We start from the raw sequence: 26,215 nt of genomic DNA, 5'->3' as shown, positions 1-26,215 counted from the left end.
TTCCTTTCCAATTTTGATGCCTTGTATTTCTTTTTCTTGTCTAATTGCTCTGGCTATAACTTCCAACATGATGTTGAATAATAGTGGTGATAATGGACATCCTTGTCTTGTTCCTGATCTTAGGGGGAAAGTTTTCAATTTTTCCCCATTGAGGATGATATTAGCTGTGGATTTTTCATATATTCTCTCTATCATTTTAAGTAAGTTCCCTTGTATTTCTATCCTTTGAAGTGTTTCAATAAGAAAGTATGTTGAATCATGTCAAATGCCTTCTCTGCATCAATTGAGATGATCATGTGATTTTTCTGCTTTGATTTGTTGATATGGTGTATTACATTAATTGATTTTCTTATGTTGAACCATCCTTGTGTACCTGGGATGAATCCTACTTGGTCATGATGTATAATTCTTTTAATGTGTTGCTGGATTTGATTTGCTAGAATTTTGTTGAGGATTTTTGCATCTATATTCATTAGAGAGATTGGTTTCTTTTTCTTTTTTTGTAATATCTTTGCCGGTTTTGGTATGTGGGTAATGTTGGCTTCATGGAATGAATTAGGTAGCTTTCCCTCCACTTCGATTTTTTGAAAAGTTTGAGCAGAGTTGGTACTAATTCTTCCTGGAATGTCTGGTAGAATTCACATGTGAAGCCATCTGGTCCTGGACTTTTCTTTTTGGGAAGCTTTTGAATGACTGATTCAATTTCTTTACTTGTGATTGGTTTGTTGAGGTTATCTATTTCTTCTTGAGTCAAAGTTGGTTGTTCATGCCTTTCTAGGAACTTGTCCATTTCATCTACATTGTTGTATTTATTAGCATAAAGTTGTTCATAGTATCCTGTTATTAACTCCTTTATTTCTGTGAGGTCAGTGGTTATGTCTCCTCTTCCATTTCTTATCTTATTTATTTGCATTCTCTCTCTTCTTCTTTTTGTCAATCTTGCTAAGGGCCCATCAATCTTATTGATTTTCTCATAGAACCAACTTCTGGTCTTATTGATTTTCTCTATTGTTTTCATGTCCTCAATTTCATTCATTTCTGCTCTAATCTTTGTTATTTCTTTCCTTTTGCTTGCTTTGGGGTTAGTTTGCTGTTCTTTCTCCAGTTCTTCCAAGTGGACAGTTAATTCCCGAATTTTTGCCCTTTCTTCTTTTCTGATATAGGCATTTGGGGCAATAAATTTCCCTCTTAGCACTGCCTTTGCTGCATCCCATAGGTTTTGATATGTTGTGTTTTCATTTTCATTCGCCTCGAGATATTTACTAATTTCTCTTGTAATTTCTTTCTTGACCTACTGGTTCTTTAAGAGTGTGTTGTTGAGCCTCCACGTATTTGTGAATTTTCTGGCACTCTGCCTATTATTGATTTCCAACTTCATTCCTTTATGATCTGAGAAAGTGTTGTGTATGATTTCAATCTTTTTAAATATGTTGAGACTTGCTTTGTGACCCAGCATATGGTCTATCTTTGAGAATGATCCATAAGCACTTGAGAAAAAGGTGTATCCTGCTGTTGTGGGGTGTAATGTCCTATAAATGTCTGTTAAGTCTAGCTCATTTATAGTAACATTCAGATTCTCTGTTTCTTTACTGATCCTCTGTCTAGATGTTCTGTCCATTGATGACAGTGGCAAATTGAAGTCTCCAACTATTATGGTAAATATGTCTATTTCCCTTTTCAGTAATTGCAGTGTATTCCTCACGTATTTTGGGGCATTCTGATTTGGTGCATAAATATTTATGATTGTTATGTCTTCTTGTTTAATTGTTCCTTTTATTAGTAGATAGTGTCCTTCTTTGTCTCTTTTAACTGTTTTACATTTGAAGTCTAATTTATTGGATATTAGTATAGCTACTCCTGCTCTTTTCTGGTTGTTTTTTGCATGAAATATCTTTTCCCAACCTTTCACTTTCAACCTGTGTTTATCTTTGGGTCTAAGATGTGCTTCCTGTAGACAGCATATAGAAGGATCCTGTTTTTTAATCCATTCTGCCAGTCTATGTCTTTTGATTGGGGAATTCAGTCCATTAACATTTAGTGTTATTACTGTTTGAGTAATACTTTCCTCTACTATTTTGCCTTTTGTATTATATATATCATGTCTGATTTTCCTTCTTTCTACACTCTTCTCCATACCTCTCTCTTCTGTCTTTTTGTATCTGACTCTAGTGCTCCCTTTAGTATTTCTTGTAGAGCTGGTCTCTTGGTCACAGATTCTCTCAGTGACTTTTTGTCTGAAAGTATTTTAATTTCTCCCTCATTTTTGAAGGACAATTTTGCTGGATATAGAAGTCTTGGTTGGCAGTTTTTCTCTTTTAGTAATTTAAGTATATCATCCCACTGTCTTCTTGCTTCCATGGTTTCTGCTGAGAAATCTACACATAGTCTTATTGGGTTTCCCTTGTATGTGATGGATTGTTTTTCTCTTACTGCTTTCAAGATCCTCTCTTTCTCTTTGACCTCTGACATTCTAACTGTAAGTGTCTTGGAGAACGCCTATTTGGATCTATTCTCTTTGTGGTGCACTGCACTTCTTGGATCTGTAATTTTAGGTCTTTCATAAGAATTCGGAAATTTTCAGTGATAATTTCTTCCATTAGTTTTTCTCCTCCTTTTCCCTTCTCTTCTCATTCTGGGACACCCACAACATGTATATTTGTGTGCTTCATATTATCATTCAATTCCCTGAGCCCCTGCTCAAATTTTTCCATTCTTTTTCCTATAGTTTCTGTTTCTTTTTGGATTTCAGATGTTCCATCCTCCAGTTCACTAACTCTAACCTCTGTCTCTTGAAATCTACCATTGTAGGTTTCCATTTTTTTTTTCATCTCTTCTACTGTATCTTTCATTCCCATAAGTTCTGTGATTTGTTTTTTCAGGCTTTCCATTTCTTCTTTTTGTTCATCCCATGTCTTCTTCATGTCCTCCCTCAATTTATTGATTTGGTTTTTGAAGAGGTTTTCCATTTCTGTTCGTATATTCAGAATTAGTTGTCTCAGCTCCTGTATCTCATTTGAGCTATTGGTTTGTTCCTTTGACTGGGTCATAGCTTCAATTTTCCTGGTGTGATTTGTTATTTTTTGCTGGCATCTGGGCATTTAATCAGATTTCCCTGAGTGTGGGACCCAGCAGGTTGAAAGACTTTCCTGTGAAGTCTCTGGGTTCTGTTTTTCTTATCTTGCCCAGTATGTGGTGCTTGTCTGTCTGCGGGTCCCACCAGCAAAAGATGTTGTGGCTGCTTTAACTTTGGAAGACTCTCACTGCTGGGTGTGTGGTGGAGACCAAGGAAAGGTTGTAGGTTGGTTTTAATGGCTTCAAATTGTGAAGTCCTGGGATCTGAATTCCCTGAGAGAGGGATTCCACCTGAGTTGTGTTTCACCCCTCCTGCAGGGAAGGTTCAGGTGGTAAAGAGCCCTGAAAGCAGCCTGTTTCTGCATTTGGGGCAGTTGCAACCTGTGTAATCCCAGTGCTGAGCCCAGAGGAAACCAAGCCTCTGTAGAAAGAGCCACAGAAGGCTCTGTTTTGCCCCCTTTCCTCTTTTTCAGTTAGCCCAATCGGTGACTTCCACCTTGATCAGTTTCGCCTGAGCTGAGGGCCTATTTTTAGTAGTCAGAAGTTGTTCATTAATGCCAGTATTTGTGTTAGGTTGGGCTCAGTCTCTACTACTGTTGGAGACTCCTTCCTTTCCCTCCGGGAAGTCGCCTGTGGGGGAGGGGCGCTGGCCGCCGTGGCTTGGGGAACTGCCAATCTGAGGCTCCCAGCCAGCCTGGAAAGCTGCATGCATGGGAGGGGCTCCAGTCGCTGGCCGCCGCAGCTTGGGGAACCGCTGATCTGAGGCTCCCAGCCAGCCCAGGAAGCTGCGTGTTTGGGAGGGGCGCCTGTCACCAGCCACCGCGGCTTGGGGAACCGCCGATCCGAGGCTCCCAGCTGGACCGGGAAGGAGGGAGGGAGGGTCTCCAGTCACCAGCTGCCACAGCCCGGGGAAGCACGTGCCGCTTGGGTACCTCACCACAGCGGAGTCTCTTAGCCGGTCCAACTGTTCCAGACTGGGGTACACTGTGTGTCTGGTCTCTGTCGTGGCTCTGGGAGCTGTTCTGTACTGTTTCTAGCTATTTAGTAGTTGTTCTGGAGACTCAGGCTTTTTAATTTAATCTCAGCATATGGCATGTATCTTGATTTATTCAAATCTTTGTGGTTCCTTGCAAAATGGTGTAATTTACTTCATGCAGTGTCTTAAAATTTTTGCTAAGTTTATTCTTACATATTTTATGGTTTTAGTTGTCATAAATGAAATTGAATCCCCGCTCCCCCTCCTCTGGGTGGAAATGACTCATGTGGAGGCCATCTATATTCCAAGATGGATTAGTTTGCAGATACGAGACGGGATCCACCAATTGCTCGATGTTTGCTATTTGCCAAATCCAAGAATCTATAAATCTGGTCTCGGGGGTTGGATATTGTCACATTGCCCATTGCCTTTGAGGGGTTGCCTTTTAGGTGTCACTGTTGGTCAGAGTCAGCACCCCAGGTTGACAGGGAATGGTGGCAGGGCTGGGCAACCGGGAGGTCAGCATGGCTTGAGCAGACAGAGGTGCTCACTCAGCCTCACCCTCCCACAGTGTTGGGAACCCTCCTTCCCCACTGCCCTTCTGCAACCACACAGACCACCTGAGCTGAACATGATCACACTCCTGGGGTAAAATGTGAGCCCCAAAATGTCAAAGAGAAAAAAAGTGGCCATAATTGCAGCTTAGCATCTTTTCTGTTAAATTGAGAAATGTAATGAACTTGCTTTAATCTTCATCCCTGCCTTTTGCCCTCGGGGAGCTTGCCTGTGGTTGCTCCATTTTGAAGAACTGGGAGGTGGTGTATTTTGTTACTTAACACTTGTGTGGTGAGTACTCCAGGCACTTACAATTTGTAAACCCATTTAATTCTCAAAATACCATTAGGTGTGTTGGAGTGGCTGGAGGAAAGTACCTGAAACTGCTAAACTGTGTTCCAGTAGCCTTGATGCTTGAAGAGGATTGTATAGCGATATAACACACAATAATGATATAGCACACAATGTAAATGTGTGACTGTGAAAACCTTGCGTCTGATGCTCTTTTTATCCAGAATATGGACAGATGAGTAGAAAATATATGGATAAAAGTAAATAAGCAATAGGGACAGAGGATAAAATAAACAGGGTAGATGGAAATACTAATGGTCAGTGAGAGGGGGGTGAAGGGAATGGTATGTATGAGTTGGTATTTTTTTTGTTTTGTTTCTTTTGCTGGCATGATGCAAATGTTCTAAAAAACGATCATGGTGATGAATACACAACTGTGTGATGCTATTGTGAGCCACTGATTGTACACCATGCATGCATGTATGAACTGTATGTGTGTGAAAATTATCAATTTAAAGATTTTTAAAAATATTATTATTCCTATGAAGTTGGTACTATTATGATTCTTATTTTAATGATGAGGAAAACTGAGATACAGAGAGGTTGAGTAACATGATGTTTGTCAAGCCTCTCAGTGGATAAAGGATGGAGCTGGAATTTGAGCCCAGGCAACCTGGTTCCTGAGCTCCTGTGAATGTGAATCCTGCCTTCAGAAACTGCAGCACTCTTGTCTTACCCTGCTGTCATGCCTGCCTCTCTCAAATGCTATTTTTTCTTTAATTTTTTTATTTTTGATATAATCACAAACTTAAGGAAAAGTTGCAAATGCACTATAAAGAACTTTTTCCAATGGAACCATTTGAAAATATGTTGTTTATGTAATGTCCCATCACCCTCCAAATACTTTAGTGTATTTCCCACAAAAAAGGGCATTTTCCTGCCTAACCACAGTACACCATCAAAATCAGGAAATTCACATTGATACATTACTCATATCTAACACTCAGATCCCATTCAACTTTCACCATTTGTCTGGAGAATGTCTTTTATAGCAAAAGGATCTGTGTTGAGTTGAAATGTTATCCTGGAGCTTATTCTTAAGCACTATACAGATATCCCTTTTTAATTTATGGTGTATTGGAGTGGCTGGAGGGAAGTACCTGAAACTGCTGAGCTGTGGTCCAGTAGCCTTGATTCTTGAAGCTGATTGTATAAAGACATAACTTTCACAGTGTGACCGTGTGATTGTGAAAAATTATGTCTGATGCTCCTTTTATCCAAGGTATGGACAGATGAGTAAAAAAATGGATAAAGAATAAGTAAATAAAAATGGGGCTAAGGGGTAAAATAAGTTGGGTAGATTGAAAAACTAATGATCAATGAGAGGGAGGGTACAGGGTTTGGGGTGTATGAGTTTTTTATCTTTTCCTTTTCTTTTTTTGAAGTGATATAAATGTTTTAAAAATGATCATGGTGATGAATACACAACTATGTGATGATATTGTGAGTCATTGATTGTACACTACATATGGACTGTATGTGTGTGAAGATCTGTCAATAAAATATTTTTTAAAAAAGTTTATGGGAGAGGGTGCATGGGTGGTTCAGTGGTAGAATGCTCACCTTACATATGGGAGACCTGGGTTCAATTCCTAGACCAGGGACCCCCCAAAAAAAAGCTTATGGGAGAAAAAAAAAAGATCTTTGTTATCAAATCTCTTTAGTTACCTTTGTCTGGAACTTTTTTCAGTCCTTTATTAATTTTCATGACCTTGACAGCCATTTCTTTTGTGGAGTTTCCCTGGAAGTGATGTTTCCTCACAATTAGATTCACATCTTAAGATCTGCATCTTAAGCAGCACTTTAATGAGGCAAACTAGAACAGGGAACAAGGTACCACCCTGGAGAGAGGGGAGGGCAGGAATAAAAAAGGGGTGGGGAAAAGGATAGGCTAAGCCTACTTAAGATTGGGCCTGAGAGTCCCCCCAGAGAACCTTTTTTGTTGCTCAGATGTGTTCTCTCTCAGCCAAAAGGGCAAGCAAACTCCCTGCCCTCCCCTTCTCTACATGGGACATGACTCCCAGGGGTGTGGACCTTCCTGGCAATGTGGGGCAGAAATCCTAGAATGAGCTGAGACTCAGCATCAAGGGATTGAGAAAACCTTCTCAACCGAAAGGGGGAAGAGAGAAATGAGACAAAATATAGTGTTAGTGGCTGAGAGGTTCCAAACAAAGTTGAGAGTTTTATCCAGGAGGATATTCTTATGCATAATATAGATATCCCCTTTTTAGTTAAGGTATATTGGAGAAGCCGGAGGGAAGTGCCTGAAAATGTAGAACTGTGTTCCAGTAGCCATGTTTCTTGAAGATGATTGTATAATGATATAGCTTTCACAGTGTAACTGTGATCATGAAAACCTTGTGTCTGATGCTCCTTTTGTCTACAGTATGGACAGATGAGTAAATAAAAATAACAAATAGGGGGAACAAATGTTAAAATAAATTTAGTAGATTGAAATGCTAGTGATCAATGAAAGGGAGTGATAAGGGGTATAGAAAAAAATAGGGGAAACAAAGACTAAAATATATCACATAGATGGAAATACTAGCAGTCAATGAGAGGGAGGGGTAAGGGGTATGGTATGTATGAGTTTTTTTATTTCTTTTTCTGAATTGATGCAAATGTTATAAATTATCATAGTAATGAATACACAACTATGTGATGATATTGTGAGTTATTGATTATATACCAAGAATGGAGTGATCATACGGTAAGAATGTTCATCTTTGTATGTTGTTATGTTTAAAATAATTTTTAATGAAAAAAGTGGTGGGGATTAAGTAAAGCTAACCTAGAAGAGCAAATGGCCCCATATTACCACAGCCTCTGGCCTCTCCCCTCTCTTCTATCATCTTGCAGAAGGGCCTGCATGTTCTCTCACAAGTATACTCAATAACTTTTCTACCTACTTGCTCTATCTGTGCTGTGCCCTTGAATTCCTTCTCACAGTGTAGCCAAGAACCTGGAAACTGAAATCTGGCAACAATATTAGAAATGATGCTGTGTTCTTCTCTGACATCCCATCTGGTGGTGCATAATTTCTATTTCTCCCATTGCTGGTGATGTTAACTCTGACATTTGATTAAGGTGGTGAATGCCAGCCTTCTTCACTGTGAACTTATTCTTTTTCTCTTTGAAAATTAATATGTCTTTTGTGGGGAGGTACTTTGAAGCTATTTATGTGTCCTCTTCCCCTCATATTTTCCATTTATTCACATATATATGTTTGTACTTATGTTCTATTTTATCCAACACATTATAATCTGTTTATTACATTATTTAGTTTGCTGCTCAAAATAAATTTTAAAGTCCTTGATTTTGGCCAGCAGTACCCCCTTCAGGCTGGCTTCCTTATATCTGTGATGTGTCCCCATCCTCTATGAGCACTTCTTTGCTTTCTGGCATAAGATGTTTCAGGCTCACCTTACTTTCCCTGCCCCAGTCCTGGAATCAGCCACTTTTCCAAGGATCCCTGGTTCCTTTTAGTAGAGACTCACATTTAGAAGCCAAAGTCTGTTTCAGGGTATAAATATTGAGGTGGGGATGTGACTGCTCTGAGGCTCTTGCAGTGGATGGAACTAGGAAGTACAAAAATATATATACATTGAGATTTATTTCTAAATCCACCTGTTTATACTGACAACCATGAAGTCACATCAAAACTTCCAAGTCAAATCCAACATCACAAGATTCATTTTAGTTTTTTCCCTTTCAGAATTTGCAACTCTTGTCTCTGATTGTAAGAAACCTGCCTTCCATTACCTTTAATGCATGTTCCTGTTGATGGAGCCCTCTGGATCTTACCAATCTCCATCTCTGCCCCCACCCAGGATGACTTCCTTACCTCATTATGGTTCTGAAGGTGCTGGTCTCATCTCATGTGGATGTCTTCATCACCCAACTCAGACTCTGCCACCTCAAGCACAGCTGCTCCTGCAGGGGGATGCCCTTTCCAACCATCTCATGGCTTTAGATCTGTGCTGGTTTGGAAGGATGTATGTCCCCTAGAAAATCCATATTTCAATCTAAATCCCATTTCATAAAGGCAGAATAATCCCCATTCAATACTGTATGTTTGAAACTATAATCAGATCATCTCCCTGGAGATGTGATTTGGTAAAGAGCGGTTGTTAAACTGGATTAGGTGACATGTCTCCACCCATTTGGGTGGGTCTTGGTAAATTTCTGATGTAATCAGCAACAGATGAGGTTCACGTGCCATTTGCTCATGTCCACAGCAATTTAACTAGGCACCCTCACTTGGTCAAGTTGACAACTGAATCTAACTACCAAAGTGTCCTAGCCACAGCTTTGTTTCTAAGGCACAGAAAGGTCTTAGAGAAGTAACTTGACCCTACAAAAGAATGGGTTGAGCCAAATCTGAAGTAAAAAATTGGTGCATGGTGCAAAATTGTCCAGAGTACTAATTTCTTTTAGGAGTCAACTCCTGAAAGAGTTAAATTTAAAGTTAAACCTTGAACTTTAATTCCTTAAAGTGGAGGCTGTGCTCTCCAATTGACCACAGGTTAGCCACAGCTCTTATCATTTTTTTCCAGCTTTTTTCTTCCCTTCATCTGGGCTAAGTGACACTATAAGTCTCATCCAGCCCAAGGAGTCTATGGTTTTATTCTTTAGATTCTGGTGAATTAAGAATGCATCAAACTACCCCTTTTTGGCTAAGACAGACTTTCTACCTGGAAGAGTGAAGGGCACTGTTTTGTTTAGGATGTTATTGTAGCTGCTCTAACAGAGGATAAACAAAGTGGTTTAGCCCCCATTTAATAGTGCAGGTGTAAGTGGTCAGGGTTGATGTGGTAACTCCTTGGTGTCTTGGCTTCAGGGTTCCTCTCTGCTATTCCCTGGAGTCAAAGATGACTCACTGCCCCATCCACATTTCAGCCATCACTTAGTGTAGGCACACCCTTTCCACTTGAGAGAGTGACCCAGAGGTTGTACCTGTCAACTCCACTCACTCACTCTGCAGACTTTACTCATGTAGCATATACAGCCTAAGGGCAGGCTGGGGAAGGAAACTTTATTCTTGGGAGCCATGTATCCAGTAAAGAGTTGGGGCTTCTCTGCCCCATGCACTCAAATGACCAATTCCTGAGACATCAGGGTTTCAAAAGGAAGAAATGTCTATTGCTAAGCACAAAGCAGATCAGATGGCCTCTTAGCCTAAAAATCTAAGTAGTTGAGGATAATTTATGGATTCAAACAAAGGGAGATGGAGTCACTACCATTACAATTACAACTACAGAACTGCAATTTGTAAACTGCAAGTTGTAAATTGCAACTGCAATTTACAGATGTGAAGGAGTACAGCTAGGCTAGATCTAAGCTAACCATTACAATCACAGGTCAGTGGTTACTTCTGGGCTGATTCTAGTTCCTTCATTAACATCAGGGGGTTTTTGTCTTTGTGATTATAAGACTCTAAAGTTGTAAAACAGGATGGGGAGGGGGTAAGGTGGGGTCAATCAAGAGGATTTCACAATTTGCAATTGAGTGAGTTTAGGTAATTTCAGATATTTCCTTTTGGCTATTCTACAATATACTAGAAGGTAAGAAAAAAAAACATCTAAATAATGCTTGAGTAATTATAATCAACTGTTATTTCTTAACTCTCAGTTATAGTTCTAGCATGCTCAGAGAAGAAAGAATGGGTATTGGGGGGAAATTAGCAATCTCTAACACTATTTCCTAAAATTACCCCCACCTCTCATCTAGAATATGTCTAAAATAAGCAATGCATTTTACTCCCTTATAGTATTGCCAATTAGAAAGGGACCTAAATCATGCATTGCTTAGTGGAAAAAGAAGATATCAGTTTTTTTAAATTAGCCAATAAGGGAAAAATTCAAAATTGGTTAGTGAAAGGCAAATGCACCAGAAACAAGACAGAATGAAGAGTTCAGGCAAAGGCTTTATTTCAGGGAGAAACAGCATTTCAAGAGAGGTAACAGCCATGCCAAGGTGGCAGGGGATAGGGTTTTTATGGCTTACGGTTGGGGGTTGGATGCAAGGATTAGTTAAGGTTCTATTATCTAGTTTTCAGAATTAGGGGGTTAAGTTAGGAGTTAGTTTAACTTTACTGGTAAAGTTAAAATTTAAGCACTGCCAGAAGCATGCAGCTTGTAGCTGTCTTCTGCAGTGTGTGTGTGTGTAGGTTGAGTAATGGGAGTTATTGTAAGAGGGCAGTTGCTGGAGCATGGAAGGTGCAGGCTAGGGTGGGAGAACTGATTGAAGTGTTTGCTGGGTCACATTATGGGGGGAAGGGGTCCTGTACTCCAGGCCTAACATTCCGGTCTTTTTTGGTAATAAGGGGAATGGGGGTGATGTCTGTCTTCTGTAGCTGTTTCCAGCTGAAAATGGGGTGCAGTTATCTTGAGGGAGTGGTGGTTGACAGAAGTACTCATCATGGAGCAGGACTGGACAAATTGTGGGATAGGAGTACACGCTGTCTTTGGTCTTTCTCACATTGAGAGACATCACCTATGCATTCTTGCATTGTTGTCCAGATGGTTCAGTATGTAAACTGGGAGAGGGGCTGTAAGAGATAAGGGCCAAAGAGAAGAATTAAAAACAAAATTAGTAATGGTGTTATAAGGGAAAAAGGCATTGACTAAATCAGTTTGTTTATAAGAGCTGTTAAAATACAGGATATTTTCACTGTAATTTTTACTAATTATATGCATAGGGAGGGTTTGTTAATGCCTGAATCGTTCCAAATACGGGTTGAGTATAAATGGTTTTCTGGTGTTGATTTGAATGCCACTTGAAAGGTGGTGGTATTTTGAAATGACCAAGTTTCTGTTCAAATGACGTGATAACACCCTGCTGAGTCTTGTGTCCTTCTTTATCCTTTACACTCTTTGGCCCAAACTTTTTTCTATCTCGCCTCTGCCTGTCTTCATCTGTGTTTCCTCTTCCTGTCTCACAGACACTTTCTGAGACTCTCTTAAAAACCTCTCCAGTTGTTTATCTCTCCACCCCTCTACTTTCTGGTTTTTTTCTGAATGTCAGGCTAAGACCCTTTCACCCACAGCTAACGTTTAGCATTGCTGGGTCCACAGGACTATTAGGGTTTATTCCTGACTTATTTCCTTACCTGGTCTCTCAACCTTTGCTGGTAAGCAGAGGGAGTTCTGTCTTCCTTGAGACACCTTAAAGGCTTTGTTTAAGTCCTGAGATTTGGGTATAGCTAATGTGCTGGTTTGAAAGGATGTATGTACCCTTGAAAAGCCATGTTTTTTGTTTGTTTGTTTTTTGTTTTTTACATGGGCAGGCACCAGGAATCGAACCTGGGTCCTCTGGCATTGCAGGCAAGCCTTCCTGCCTGCTGAGCCACTGTGGCCCACCCAAAAAGCCATGTTTTAATCCTAATCCCATTTTGTGAAGGCAACCTTTTCTTATGTGATTCAATCAAGAGGGTTGTTAAACTGGATTATGGGAGATGTGTCTCCACCCATTTGGGTGGCCTTGATTAGTTTCTGGAGTCTTATAAAGAGGAAACATTTTGGAGATAGAAGGAAATTCAGAGGAAGCAGAGAATAGCAGCATCATGAAGCAGAGAGTCCACCAGCCAGCAACCTTTGAAGATGAAGAAGGAAAACACCTCCCGGGGAGCTTTATGAAACTGGAAGCCAGGAGAGAAAGCTAGCAGATGATGCCGTGTTCACCATGTGCCCTTCCAGCTGACAGAAAATCCCTGACTGTGTTCACCATGTGCCTTCTTACTTGAGAGAGAAACCCTGAACTTCATCAGCCTTCTTGAACCAAGGTATCTTTCCCTGGATGCCTTTGTGTGGACATTTGTAAAGACTTGTTTTAATTGGGACTTTTCTTGGCCCTAGAACTGTAAAGTAGCAACTTATGAAATTCCCCTTTTCAAAAGCCATTCTGTTTCTGGTATTTTGCATTCTGGCAGCTAGCAAACTAGAACAGCTAATTTTATCCCTTGTGTATTGAGGTCTCTAAGATCCCTTATTTGTGCCCTGTCTTCTGCATGTTGGGGGAGAAGGGTTCTTAATTGAGAGAGCGTGGGAAAGTAAGCTCCTGTGGGGGAGCTCAGGGGAAGGTAGGTTGCTTAAGAGGAAAGGATGTTCCTACATAGGCTCAAACAGGCTGAGAAAGGTGGGTTGTTGAGTGAGGGACTTGGGGTATGAGAACTAGGAGGAGGAAGAGACCGGCTGGCAGCTGGGTGTGTGATGGGGGTATGTGGATGGTGGAATGTAGGGTGGTGAGAATATCCCCACCAAGTAGGTGGGTATGGCACTGTGGTCTGACTAGAAAGGAGTGTGTGAAGGGGTGGGGTGCACCTAGGTGTAAAGGGGGTTCCTTCTACCCCTGACCTGAATGGCTCATCCATTAGTCTGGTCAGAATAAGCCTTAAGAGTTGAATATGTGGCCCCTGTGTCCAACAGAAAGGTGACAGTCTTACCTTTGAGGAGAAGAGTAACCCGAGGCTCCTGGCCATTGATGGTGATGGGGCATCAGCCCTTGTTGAGGGTGCCTAGGAGGTCAACAGCAGCTGCAGCTTAGGAGGATGTTTGCAAAGCTGAGGGGCTTGGGGACAGTCCATTTTCCAGTGACCTGCTTGACCATTTAGTGGGCAAGTCCTGGTGGGTGGTTTGGGATTGGAGCAGGGCTTTGCCCAGTGTCTTGTAGAGTTGCATTGGAAGCAGGGGTCAGCAGGGAGACAGGTGACCTGTTTGGCTAACCTGAAAGGGCCGTACCTCTCATTTGAAGCTTAGTTTTTTGTTTTTGTTTTTTTCTTCCTTTATAATTTCCACCCAGTTTTTTAAAAACCTTAAAGGTGGCAGCCATCACATCCAGTTGTGGGATGTGGGACCCTTTTCAAACTTTTCAAGTTTGTCTCTTGTATCTGAGATAGCCTGAGAAATGAAACAGGACTTCAGTTTGTTAAAATTAGTCATTTTTTAGGGAGGCTTTTTCAAGCCCTGCAAGGATGCAGGTTTGGAAGTGATTACATTTTTTTATGTCAGGGTGATTAATTTGATATTGCTAATTGGGGTCTATTCAGAGTATTGCTCATTCTCTGGGCAGTTTGGTGCTGGTTATGGTGTATAGGGTATCTGCATGTTGTTGTATCACCTGCCAGATTCCCTCTCCTCTGGAAGCAAAATGAAGGTAAGAATTATGTGGACATCTTGCCAGGTAATGTAAATTCTTTAATATATTGAATGGGGTTGGTGGAAAACAGACATAGTTTTTTGTCAATTTGGGACATATTTCCTAAAATAAATGGGACATGTCCATGGATTATGCTTTCAGTACCGGCCTTTGCATGGTGGTAGGAGGGTCTGGGGAGGGTTAGACAGTAAATGACAGCTTTGTGCTCAGGAGCGGATTTCAGAGGGAGCTGGAGAGGGTGGGGGTTGAGAGGTGGGGGAAGAGTTTCAGATTATTTTGGATATAAGAGAAGAATTTGGTAAGAGGAATAAGATTGGCAAAGAGAGGGATGGTTATGAAGGTAAAGGAAAGCTTGAACATAAGGACTTCAGGTTACCTTTCAGTTAGGGAAGAATGGGAGCTGGAAGAGATAATTTTGGACAAATGGGACAGTTGGAGCTAAGATCATATTAATATTTTTATTGAGAAATCATCACACATACACTGTCCATACATGGTGTACAATCAATGGCTAACAATATCATCACATAGTTGTGTATTCATCACTTTTGAGAACATTTACATCACTCCAGAAAAAGAAATAAAAAGAAAAAACACATCCCATACTCACTCCAGAAAAAGAAATACAAAGAAAAAACTCACATCCCATACTCCTTACCCCTCCCTCTCATTGACCACAAGTATTTCAAACCCAACTTTTAAATTTTTTATCCCCACTTATTATTTATTTATTTTTATCCATATTTCTTTACTTATCTGTCCATACCTTGGATAAAAGAAGCATCAGACACAAGTCTTTCATGAACACACAGTCGCATTGTAAAAGCTATATTGTGATACAATGATCTTCAAGAATCAAGGCTACTGGAACACAGCTAAACAGTTTCAGGCACTTCCCTCCAGCCTCTCTAATACACCATAAACTAAAAAGGGAATATCTATATAATGCATAAGAATAACCTCCAGGATAACCTCTCAACTCTGAAATCTCTCAATCACTGAAACTTTATTTTGTCTCATTTCTCTTTTCCCCCTTTTGGTGAAGAAGGTTTTCTCAATCCCATGATGCTGGGTCCCAGTTCATTGTGGTATTTTTGTCCCAGTTTGCCAAGGAGATTTACACCACTGGGAGTCATGTCCCACATAGAGGGGAGGATAGTGAGCTCACCTGCTGAGTTAGCTTAGAGAAGGAGGCCACATCTGGGCAACAGAAGAGGTTCTCTGGGGGTGACCCTTAGGCATAATTATAAATAGGTTTAGCTTCTCTTCTGCAGGAATAAGCTTCATAGGGGCAACTCCCAAGATCAAGAGTTCAGCCTATTGAATTGGTTGTCCCCACTGCTTGCAAGAATATTAGGAATTCTCTAAATGGGGAAGTTGAATATTTCTTCTTTTCTCCCTAGTACCCCAAGGGGACTTTGCAAATATTTTTTATTCTCTGCCCAAGTTACTCTGGAATATATTGGGGTAAACAATAACGTGGACAAACCAACAAGATCTCATGCCCTTTTCAAGATTCCATGTATTTATGGTGTTCAAGTAAACTGAATGTACAAGTTAAATTAGGTAATGTGCTACCCAAAATATAAATTTTGCACCAAATAAACATCTATCTCTTCAGTTTCACACGAAGTTGAAGTTTTAAATTATGGATGATATTATTCTTTACCCTGTACTCTGATTTACCATAGTCCTATCCAGATCAGTTCATTCCTGTTTCTACTCAATGTCTGATCCTTTTTTCAACATTTTTTTATTAAGTAAAAAAATTAACTAACACAACATTTAGAAATCATTCCATTCTACATATGCAATCGGTAATTCTTAATATCATCACATAGATGTATGATCATCATTTCTTAGTACATTTGCATAGATTTAGAAAAAGAAATAGCAGGACAACAGAAAAAGAAATAAAATGATAATATAGAGAAAAAATAAAAATAAAAATAAAAAATACAAAAATATATAAGAAAAAAAAACTATAGCTCAGATGCAGCTTCATTCAGTGTTTTAACATAATTACATTACAATTAGGTAGTATTGTGCTGTCCATTTTTTTTTTTTTTAGAAATCATAACATTCTACATATGCAATCAGTAATTCTTAACATCATCACATAGATGCATGATCATCGTTTCTTAGTACATTTGCATCGGTTTAGAAGAACTAGCAATATAACCGAAAAAGATATAGAATGTTAATATAGAGAAAAAAAATAAAAGTAATAATAGTAAGAACAAAACAAAACAAAACAAAACAAAACAAAAACCTATAGCTCGGATTCAGCTTCATTCAGTGTTTTAACATGATTACTTTACAATTAGGTATTATTGTGCTGTCCATTTTTGAGTTTTTGTATCTAGTCCTATTGCACAGTCTGTATCCCATCAGTTCCAATTACCCATTATCTTACCCTGTTTCTAACTCCTGCTGAACTCTGTTACCAATGACATATTCCAAGTTTATTCTCGAGTGTCGATTCACATCATTGGGACCACACAGTATTTGTCTTTTAGTTTTTGGCTAGACTCACTCAGCATAATGTTCTCTAGGTCCATCCATGTTATAACATGCTTCATAAGTTTATCCTGCCTTAAAGCTGCATAATATTCCATCATATGTATATACCACAGTTTGTTTAGCCACTCGTCTGTTGATGGACATTTTGGCTGTTTCCATCTCTTTGCAATTGTAAATAACGCTGCTATAAACATTGGTGTGCAAATGTCCGTTTGAGTTTTTGCCCTTAATTCCTTTGAGTAGATTCCCAGCAATGGTATTGCTGGGTCGTATGGCAATTCTATATTCAGTTTTTTGAGGAGCCACCAAACTGCCTTCCACAGTGGTTGCACCATTTGACATTCCCACCAACAGTGGATAAGTGTGCCTCTTTCACCGCATCCTCTCCAGAACTTGTCATTTTCTGTTTTGTTGATAATGGCCATTCTGGTGGGTGTGAGATGAGATCTCATTGTGGTTTTGATTTGCATTTCTCTAATGGCCAGGGACATTGAGCATCTCTTCATGTGCCTTTTGGCCATTTGTATTTCCTCCTCTGAGAAGTGTCTATTCAAGTCTTTTTCCCATTTTGTAATTGGGTTGGCTGTCTTTTTGTTGTTGAGTTTAACAATCTGTTTATAAATTCTGGATACTAGACCTTTCTCTGATATGTCGTTTCCAAATATTGATTCCCATTGTGTAGGCTGTCTTTCTACTTTCTTGATGAAGTTCTTTGATGCACAAAAGTGTTTAATTTTGAGGAGTTCCCATTTATTTATTTCCTTCTTCAGTGCTCTTGCTTTAGGTTTAAGGTCCGTAGAACTGCCTCCAATTGTAAGATTCATAAGATGTCTCCCTACATTTTCCTCTAACTGTTTTATGGTCTTAGACCTAATGTTTAGCTCTTTGATCCATTTTGAGATAACTTTTGTATAGGGTGTGAGATATGGTCTTCTTTCATTCTTTTGCATATGGATATCCAGTTCTCTAGGCACCATTTAATGAAGAGACTGTTCTGTCCCAGGTGAGTTGGCTTGACTGCCTTATCAAAGATAAAATGTCCAATTGTCTATCTTTTAACTTGAACTAGCTGACTTTTGATCAGCTAAGATTATTCATTCAGATAAAATACACTGAAGTTCTATGCCATAAAATTAATTTGAACCTAATATTTTGAAGAAGATGAGCCATAATTACCTACATATTTGTAGGAAAAAATAGGGGAATATAATGTACAGATCAATATTAGAAGGTACAGCTTTCTTCTAAATAAAAGACCTTGGTAAGCCAATTTTCCATGTTTTTTAATGACAAGCATTCTGTAATTCAATAGTATATTCCCCACTAGCTTAAAATAGAGCAGTTTGGTTGGAAAAAATGTATAGGAGAAGGAAATATGAAACATTAAAGATTTTTCCATTTAATGGAAAATTAAAGATGGAAAAATTAAAGATTTTTTCATTTAATTCCATTAAATGAGTTCTTGAAAGTCCATCATGTATCGGGGAGTACACATAGCTCCTTACGTACATTATTGCATTTAATTTTCACAGCCACACAGTTGAAGAGCTTGCCTGTTGACATAGCTTATCTGGGTGGAGCCTAGATTTGAAGCCAGGTTTGTTGGATTCTGAATCACATGTATTTAACTCCTTATTGTACAGCTTCCCAGCTGCCTTTTTTTTTAAGGTAGCTATCTCTTTAAATTGAGATAAAATGGACATACCATAAAATTCACCATTTTAAAGTATACAACTCAGTCATTTTTACTATATTCACAATGTTATACAACCATCACCACTGTATATTCCAGAATATTTCAATTACCCTCAAAAGGAAACCCTTATTCATTAGTAGTCACTCTCAATTTCTTTCTCCTCCAGCCCCTGGCACCACTAATCAATTTCCTGTCTCTACAGATTTACATATTTAGGACATTTCATACAAATGGAATCATACAATATGTGGTTTTTGTGACTGGCTTCTTTCAGTTAGTAAAGTATTTTCAAGGTTTATTTATGATGTAGCATATATCAGTACATTATTCCTTTTCATTGTTGAATAATCTATTGCATGGTTACACACATTTTGTGTACCTATTCACCAGATTGATGATAGTTGGACTGTTTAGATTTCTTTCTTTCTTTTTTTAAATACTGCTACTGTGAATATTCTTGTAAAATTTATGCATACATATGGTGGTTTGGAGCTATGTACCTCAGAAAAATATGTTCTTAAACTTAGTCCATTCCTGTAGGTGTGGGCCCATTGTAAGCAGGACATTTTTAAAAAGTATTTTCATTGAGAAATCTTCACATACATACATTCCATACATGGTATACAATCAGTGCTCACAATATCACAACATGGCCATGTATTCATCACCATAATCCTTTTTAGAATATTTGCATCACTCCAGAAAAGGAAATAAAATAAAAACCTCATACAGTCCATACCCATTACTCCTCCCCCTCATTGACCACTAGTATTTCAATCAACCCAAATTGTTTTTTATACCTTATTCCTCTTTATTATTTATCTATTTATTTTTCCTTTTTTTTTTACTCATGTGCCCATATCCTGGAAAAAATAAGCATAGACATAGGTTTTCATAATCACACAATCACATTGTAAAAGCTATACAGTTACACAATCTTCTTCAAGAATCAAGGCTACTGGCACACAGCTCAACAGTTTCAGGTACTTCCTTCCAGCCTCTCCAATACACCATAAACTGAAAAGGGATGTCTATATAATGCATAAGAATAATCTCCAAGATAACCTCTCAGCCCCTGAAAATTTATTTTGTCTCATTTCTGTCTCCCCTTTTCTGGCTAAGAAGGCTTTCTCAATGCCATGATGTCTGGCCCCAGCTTATCCTAGATGTCCTGTCCCACACCACCAGGGAGATTTGTGCCCCTGGGAGGCATGTGCTGCATAGGGTGGAGGGCAGTGAGTTCACCTGCCCAGTTGGCTTAGAGAGAGAAGCCACATCTGAGCAACAAAGAGGTTCTCCAGGGGTGACAACCAATAATGCCTAAGAGTCACCCCTAGGGGGCATCTTTTGCTGCAAGAAGGGCTTTTTGATGAGGTTACTTCAGTTAAAGGGTGGCCAGTCAGGATGGGCCTTAATCCTGCTACAGGAGTCCTCTATAAGCAGAATGAAATTCAGACAGAAAGAGCCACAGGAGAAACGGCCAGGAGCTGACAGTCAGTGGGACCTGGAAGAGAAAAGCGAGGCTGGGAGAGGCAAGCATGTGAAAGAGGAGCTAAGGAACACAAATCATCAACAGCCAGCCCCAGATGCCAGTCTTTGGGAATTAGGCAGTGCCTTGATGAGTCTCGATTTGGACTTCTCTTAGCCTCAGAATGATGAGCCATTACATTTCCATTGTTCAAGCCAATCCACTGCAAGGTATTTGCTAGAGCAGCCAGGAAAACTAAAGTAATATGTTTTCCTTCTTTTTTTTTTTTTACTATATTTATTTATTTATTTTTACTCATCTGTCCATACCCTGGATGAAGGGTCTTTGTTTGTTTACTCATCTATCCATACCCTGGATAAAGGGAGCACTGGCTACAAGATTTTCACAATCACATGGGCACACTGCAAAAGCAATATAGTTCTACAATCATCTTCAAGAATCAAAGCTACTGCAATACAGCTGCAGTTTCAGGCACTTCCCTCCAGCCACTCCAATACACAATAAACTAAAATGGGTTATCTATATAATGTATAAAAATGACCTCCAGGAAACAATATGTTTTCAATTTACTACTTTTTAAGTTCTGAAAAAAAATCTGTAGGAGTTGTTGAAACTATGGGCTTATATGGCTGTCAACATTTAACAATAATCAAATTGGGAATAATTTACTGAATAAAACAGCTAGAAATCTTTTGGGATAATGTTATACCAGTATAGTTTCAAATATTATACAAATGGGAAGTTACTTCCTACTGTACTAGAGATTTACTCTAAAGAATAAAATAGAAGGGTATTGCATGCTTAGGCATTAAAGTTTTCTTCTTTTACAGTTATTTCTGGGTGTGCTCCATTTCCTTTAACAAGCTGTAAAGTCTTTGACAACAAAAACTGCTTTTGATTTTTCCTGGTATCTTTATAGTTTGCATTAGCCCAGTGCCTTAACATGGAAGACATTCAACCACTGGTGGGATGAATCTTGCCTGACCCCAAATAGATTTGTGAATCCTTCTAACAATACTGACAAGCAAACAGAGCAAGTTTAGGAACACCTCATGACCAGCAACTTGCCAAGACAGGCCACTGTCATGCTTCTTTTCTTTTGCAGGGCAACCCTTCAAAGACTTTTAAAAAAAAGTTTATGGCCTTCTAGGGTTCCCTTCTCTTTTTTTACTGAAATGCCTTGTTTCTTCAACTCTGCTTCAAATATTATGATCCTAAATTCCTCCTGCATCCCTGGTCACAGTATATAAAAAGAAGACAAATTGTGGGACACATTTCCTTTCTTTGGTGTTTAGCTAGTTATACTGACAACTCACCAGAGGAAGAGATGAAGGACAACCCGCCCAGAAACTGTTTTCAGCAGAAGATGGATTGCGACTGTTGCCAACACTTGTATTCTGAAATTAATGAAAAAAGAAAAACCTGATCAACTGCTAAACCATAAAAAATACAGAAGAGAGACAGTAACTAAGGCTTAGGGAGGTCATACTCACGTCTAAGTGTTCACACACAGATTTTAGTAGTTTATAAGTTGAATCTCAGGAGAGTAGGGAGACAAATATGTACTGAAAAACAAACAAAATGATTGTTTATAGATTCTGCCTGACTAGAAGAGTTCAGAAACTATACATACATATATATTTTTTTCATTTTCAAATGATGTAAATCATTCTCTGGGTCTATATTTTCATTCCTCTTAACCCAACACTCAAGTTTTTTTTCCATTCCTGGAATAAAGCAAATATACTTTTCCACAATGGCCATAAAACCCTCAGACTCAATATAAGCAATTAAGAAATATAAGGCAAAGGAAGTTTCCAATATTCTGACATTAGCACCCCAAACAAGCACAGACAGGAAAAAGGATTGGGCATGAAAAGATATTTGCTAGAAACCTTAAAGTTTCTCCCCATTGTCCCCTACTTTTTTTAAAGGTATTTAAGAATTCCCAAGGGTCCACTTTCTCTGTTCTCACCTAGATCTCCACTGAACAATTCCCAGTGGCTCTAATAAAGTTTGTTCTTTTTCAAGCAACTTCCAGATACTTTATTGCTCATATATGGAGATTTTCTAGTAGATGCTTATAAATAAGCTATGGGAAATGAGTAAAATCAGAGCTAGACACATAATTTGGAGACTCATGAAATATGGAAAAATGATTCTACCATAAACAACATTCATCTGTCTTAGGGAAGCTTAGAAATATGAGTTCAGAAAATATAGTAATCATTCTCTCTCAATCTAGTTGAGCCATACTCTTTTCAGACCTTTCTCTAAGTTTATGATTTTCACTCTCATTCACCAGTGAGAAAGCTAGATATAATTTCTAAGCAAATATTGTATTCCAAAGTTATTAACATCATGTGTTCTGGCTCTGCACAGACTTGATTGCAAATTTTGGCTCTGACATTTACTAACTTGGTGATATGGGGCAAATTGTTTAGCCACTTTTAGCTCCAGTTTTCTTAGCAATACTTTTTCCTCCTAGTATATAGAATTAATATGAAAATGTAAGTAAAGCATTTAGCTAGTACCTAGCAAGGAGTAAGGGTTGAATGCTTGTTAGCTGGTGTTAAAAAGCAAACTGCAAAATACATATTGATATGTTTCCTAGCTCATTGCTTCTTTTTTCCTTCCTTTTCCATCCTTTCCTTCACAAATGATCCATTTCTAAGAAATACACTTAGAAGGGGATTGTAGCTTTTATGTTTTCATAGAGATAGTAGGTAAAATATATTTTTAAAAAATCAAGTGAAAAATTAGTAACCCAAATTAATTCACACTCCCTTGCCATGCTAAAACAAATACTTCTCTCAGTGCAATTTACTTCTGGTTGGCCATGTTTGGAGTAGCTCCAGAATTTCCACATGGAAAAGAGCTAATGCAACCCAATAGCAAAGAAGGACAAGAAACAGGCCCCGCAGGTGCAACTGCAGAGCAAGCTCAGGCTTTACACATCCGGGACAGCTCTGGGGAGGCTGGTCACATCCACCCAGGGGCTTTTCAGAATTATCCTGCTTCATCCTGGCAACAAGGTGATGGTTTGCTGTTTTTAATATTAAAGGAACTGTATATGTCCATTTAGCTTGACCAAACATGTTAGGGAAGAGGAAGTTGGAAACGAATAATTGTTTTCAACCTTGGGCAGGCAAGTATAATTAAGTCAGCAGGAAATTCTAAATTGGCAACAATGAAATTAGAACAAACCTCTTTGTAAGGGGAACCATTACCTACATCTGTAAAGGCTCTGTATGCCTTTTTATCTCCTGATGCACCACATGAGATGATGATATTTACTGTTGTATTTGTGGTTCAGGGTCCCAGTCCTTGGCACCCAGCCCCTGGGTGAACACAGCCTGGAGCAGGGAAACAAAACACAGTCATCGTCACGCTGCTGTGTACTCACCCTGTCTGTAACTGTTGCTATAACCAGGGCACTTGGCACCAGAAGGGCAGTTGTGGTTTTCTTTATTTGGGTTATCAAGAAAGCCAGAACTGAGATCTGAAACACACATGCAGAACAGTACTGTAAGTTTTCAGGTGACAGTTAAAGGGAAAAAAAAGACAAAGCAATCAATCAAAACTGGCAGCAAGCTCTCCAGCTCCCAGGAAGTGTGAGTCTCAGAAAGCAGCATGGCTTATGTTGCCATGCTCCTCAAATTGGTCTTGACAAAGCCAGAGGATAAATCTAGATCATCAATGCTACTGACGGCCTTGACTGGAAACCCTTATCTTTAAACAAACTAGAAATAGCAGTGCCAAATTTCCTTTTGTTTTTTTTTTTTTTGCACGGGTAGGCACCGGAAATCAAACCCGGGTCTCCTATCTGGCAGGCAGGAACTCTGACACAGAGCCACATGGTGGCCCTCCACTTGCTTTAAAGATTAGCCCAAGGCTCTAAAGAAATTTCCTCCTGTGGTCATCCACTTGGGCTAATCCTCACACATTCACTTTCGTCTCTCCTCAGGCACGGTGGGTGGGAAAAACGATGAAACGCATGGGTGCAGTGATCACTGGACAGAAAGTTTGGGACCAAATTCTCAGCTCAGTTCTGTTACTATCTATGTGACCCACTCAATCGTATAACCTTTTCTACCTCCACCTCAGTTTCCTGATTGGTAATGTGGAGATCGTCTTACCTACTTCCCAGGGTTTTGCATGGATGAAATGAGGTAATATATGGAAAAAAAAACCAGCACTCAAAAAATTCATTCATCTCATTTATCTCATAAAATGAGGATAGGTGACAAAAAAAATCTTCAATTTTTTTCAGGTTCAAACAAGAAAGCACAACAACAATGATAATGGTAGAAATTACCATTATTGACACCTGTTTACTGGAGGAGAATGTCATTTAATTATGAAAATCCTATAAAGGAGATATTATAAGAGATAAGGTAATGTTTATATGTATAGGCTTGACTTCCTCAAGCCTATACATATATGATTCAAATTCTATACATATATGGATCATACATATATGAATATATATGTATCAATCATATGTATATGTATGAATCATACATATATGATTCAAATTCCCTCTTTCTACTTCTTATTAAAGATGGAATTTGAATCATCTGGTCCCAAATGTGAGTCCTGTTCAATACAGTGTGCCACAAGATGTCACAACAAATAGATGTTCCTGCTACTTTTATGCTATATCCCTCCAATCAGATCTGATCACAAAGAAAAATGGATCACATCATTTCAGTCCCTAAAAGTAGAGTCACATACTGTGACGGTTTGAAAGTATTACATAATACAGCAGAAAAGCCATGTTTTAATCCTGATCCAATTTTGTGGGAGCAGCCATTTCTTTTAATCCTGATTCAATATGCAGGGCAGAAACTTTTTATTAGATTATCTTCACGCAGATGTGATTCCACCCATTTTAGGTGGGTCTTGATTATTTTTCTGGAGTCTATTAAAGGAGAAACATTTCAGAGAAACCTCAGAAATGACAGAGATCTGAGAGTGCTGACAGACACACAGAGAGCTGGCACAGATGCCGACACTTGGAGAACAGAGACACAGATGTTTGGAGATGCTTGGAGCCCAGCAGACATCATCATGAGATGATAAACAAGCTAGAACATGGACAGAACCAAGGGAAGCCAAGAGATGAAAGCCAACCCTGGAGAAGAAAATGAGGAAGCCCCACAGGAACAGAGCTGAAAGCAAAAGAGCCCAGGAGCAAGGGACCAGCAGATGCCAGCCATGGGACTACCAAGCCAACAGAGGTGTTCCTGATGCATCAGCCTTCCTTGAATTAAAGTATCCCCCCTTCCATGGATGCCTTAGCTTGGACATTTTTATAGGCTTAGAACTGTAAACTTGTAACTCACTAAATTCTCCCTTTTAAAGCCATTCCAGTTCTGATATATTGCATTCCAGCAGCTTACAAATTAAAACGCATTCACCCATAGTAAAAAGAAAATGATCTGACTTTCTCCCTAGGTACACATACTCACTTGAACATTTATTTTGTAAAAATGCTTCACATATTCTGAAAGAGATCAACAAAGACAGTAGGGAAGAATAAAGCCTTATTTATTGGTACCCCAGCTGGAAGGAAGAAAAATGAGCTTTTAATTGTGAATACTTTCATTCATAAGATGACATTATTCTACTGGCCCTCAAAAGTTCCGGAGAGGAATACTATGGAAGAAAGAGGTGCTGATCCAAACCGACTATTTTGCCAAATAAATCTATACCCCCAAGTTTTGCAGTGGAAGCAGTGATTCAGAGGGCCACAGTGGCTCAGCAGGCAGGTCTCGCCTGCCATGCTGGAGACCTGGGTTCGATTCCTGATGCCAGCTCATGCAAAAAAAAAAGAGAGGGTGATTCAGAGGTTGCAAGTTGGGATTACTTTGGAAAAATATAACTTAAGGATATACCAAGATAGATGATATAAAAATGAGTCTCATTTTATTTCTGAGCAGCAACACAAGCATGTAGGGAGTGACAAGGGACTATACTATATGGATTTGTCATAATCTAAGGCATGGAACACCCAGAGAAGTTTTCAATCAATCGCTTCTGAGTTCATAATTACAAATAACATTTGCAAAATGAGACAAAAATCATTTTCAGTTTGAATTCAGTTTGAATGTGAGACACATATGCTAATTTTACTAGCATCTGAAAATGCCAACAGGCTGACTAAAGAGTCCTGATTAAATTAAAGCATGCTTAAAATATTCCCTTTCCTGGAGCAATTTGTTTTGGTTCTGTCAGTTCATATTGGTTCATGTTGGACTCAGATCTGAAGCCCAGATTTCTTTCATCCTTAGAACGGAGAAACATACCTGATTCTTATCTTCATATGTACTGCTAATTTTCAAACTTTTATCTTTATAGATTAGATAAAGTACATGTAAAAGCAATCCTAATG

General features: G+C 39.1%; 1 protein-coding gene across 1 annotated transcript in view; it reads right to left on the bottom strand.

The window, feature by feature from the left end:
- The window catches only part of LOC143672931 (uncharacterized), a 46,370-nt gene that overhangs the window by 6,656 nt on the left and 13,499 nt on the right, over positions 1-26,215 (bottom strand). The window contains 3 exon segments of the mRNA XM_077147358.1: positions 21,135-21,215; positions 21,312-21,383; positions 23,225-23,320. Of these exon segments, the coding sequence (XP_077003473.1) occupies positions 21,135-21,215; positions 21,312-21,383; positions 23,225-23,320 (249 nt within the window).

The sequence above is a fragment of the Tamandua tetradactyla genome (genome assembly GCF_023851605.1).
Source record: "Tamandua tetradactyla isolate mTamTet1 chromosome 22 unlocalized genomic scaffold, mTamTet1.pri SUPER_22_unloc_2, whole genome shotgun sequence".
Taxonomy (NCBI): Eukaryota; Metazoa; Chordata; class Mammalia; order Pilosa; family Myrmecophagidae; genus Tamandua; species Tamandua tetradactyla.
The sequence above is the reverse complement of the archived record's forward strand: the minus strand, read 5'-3'. Positions and strand labels throughout refer to the sequence as shown.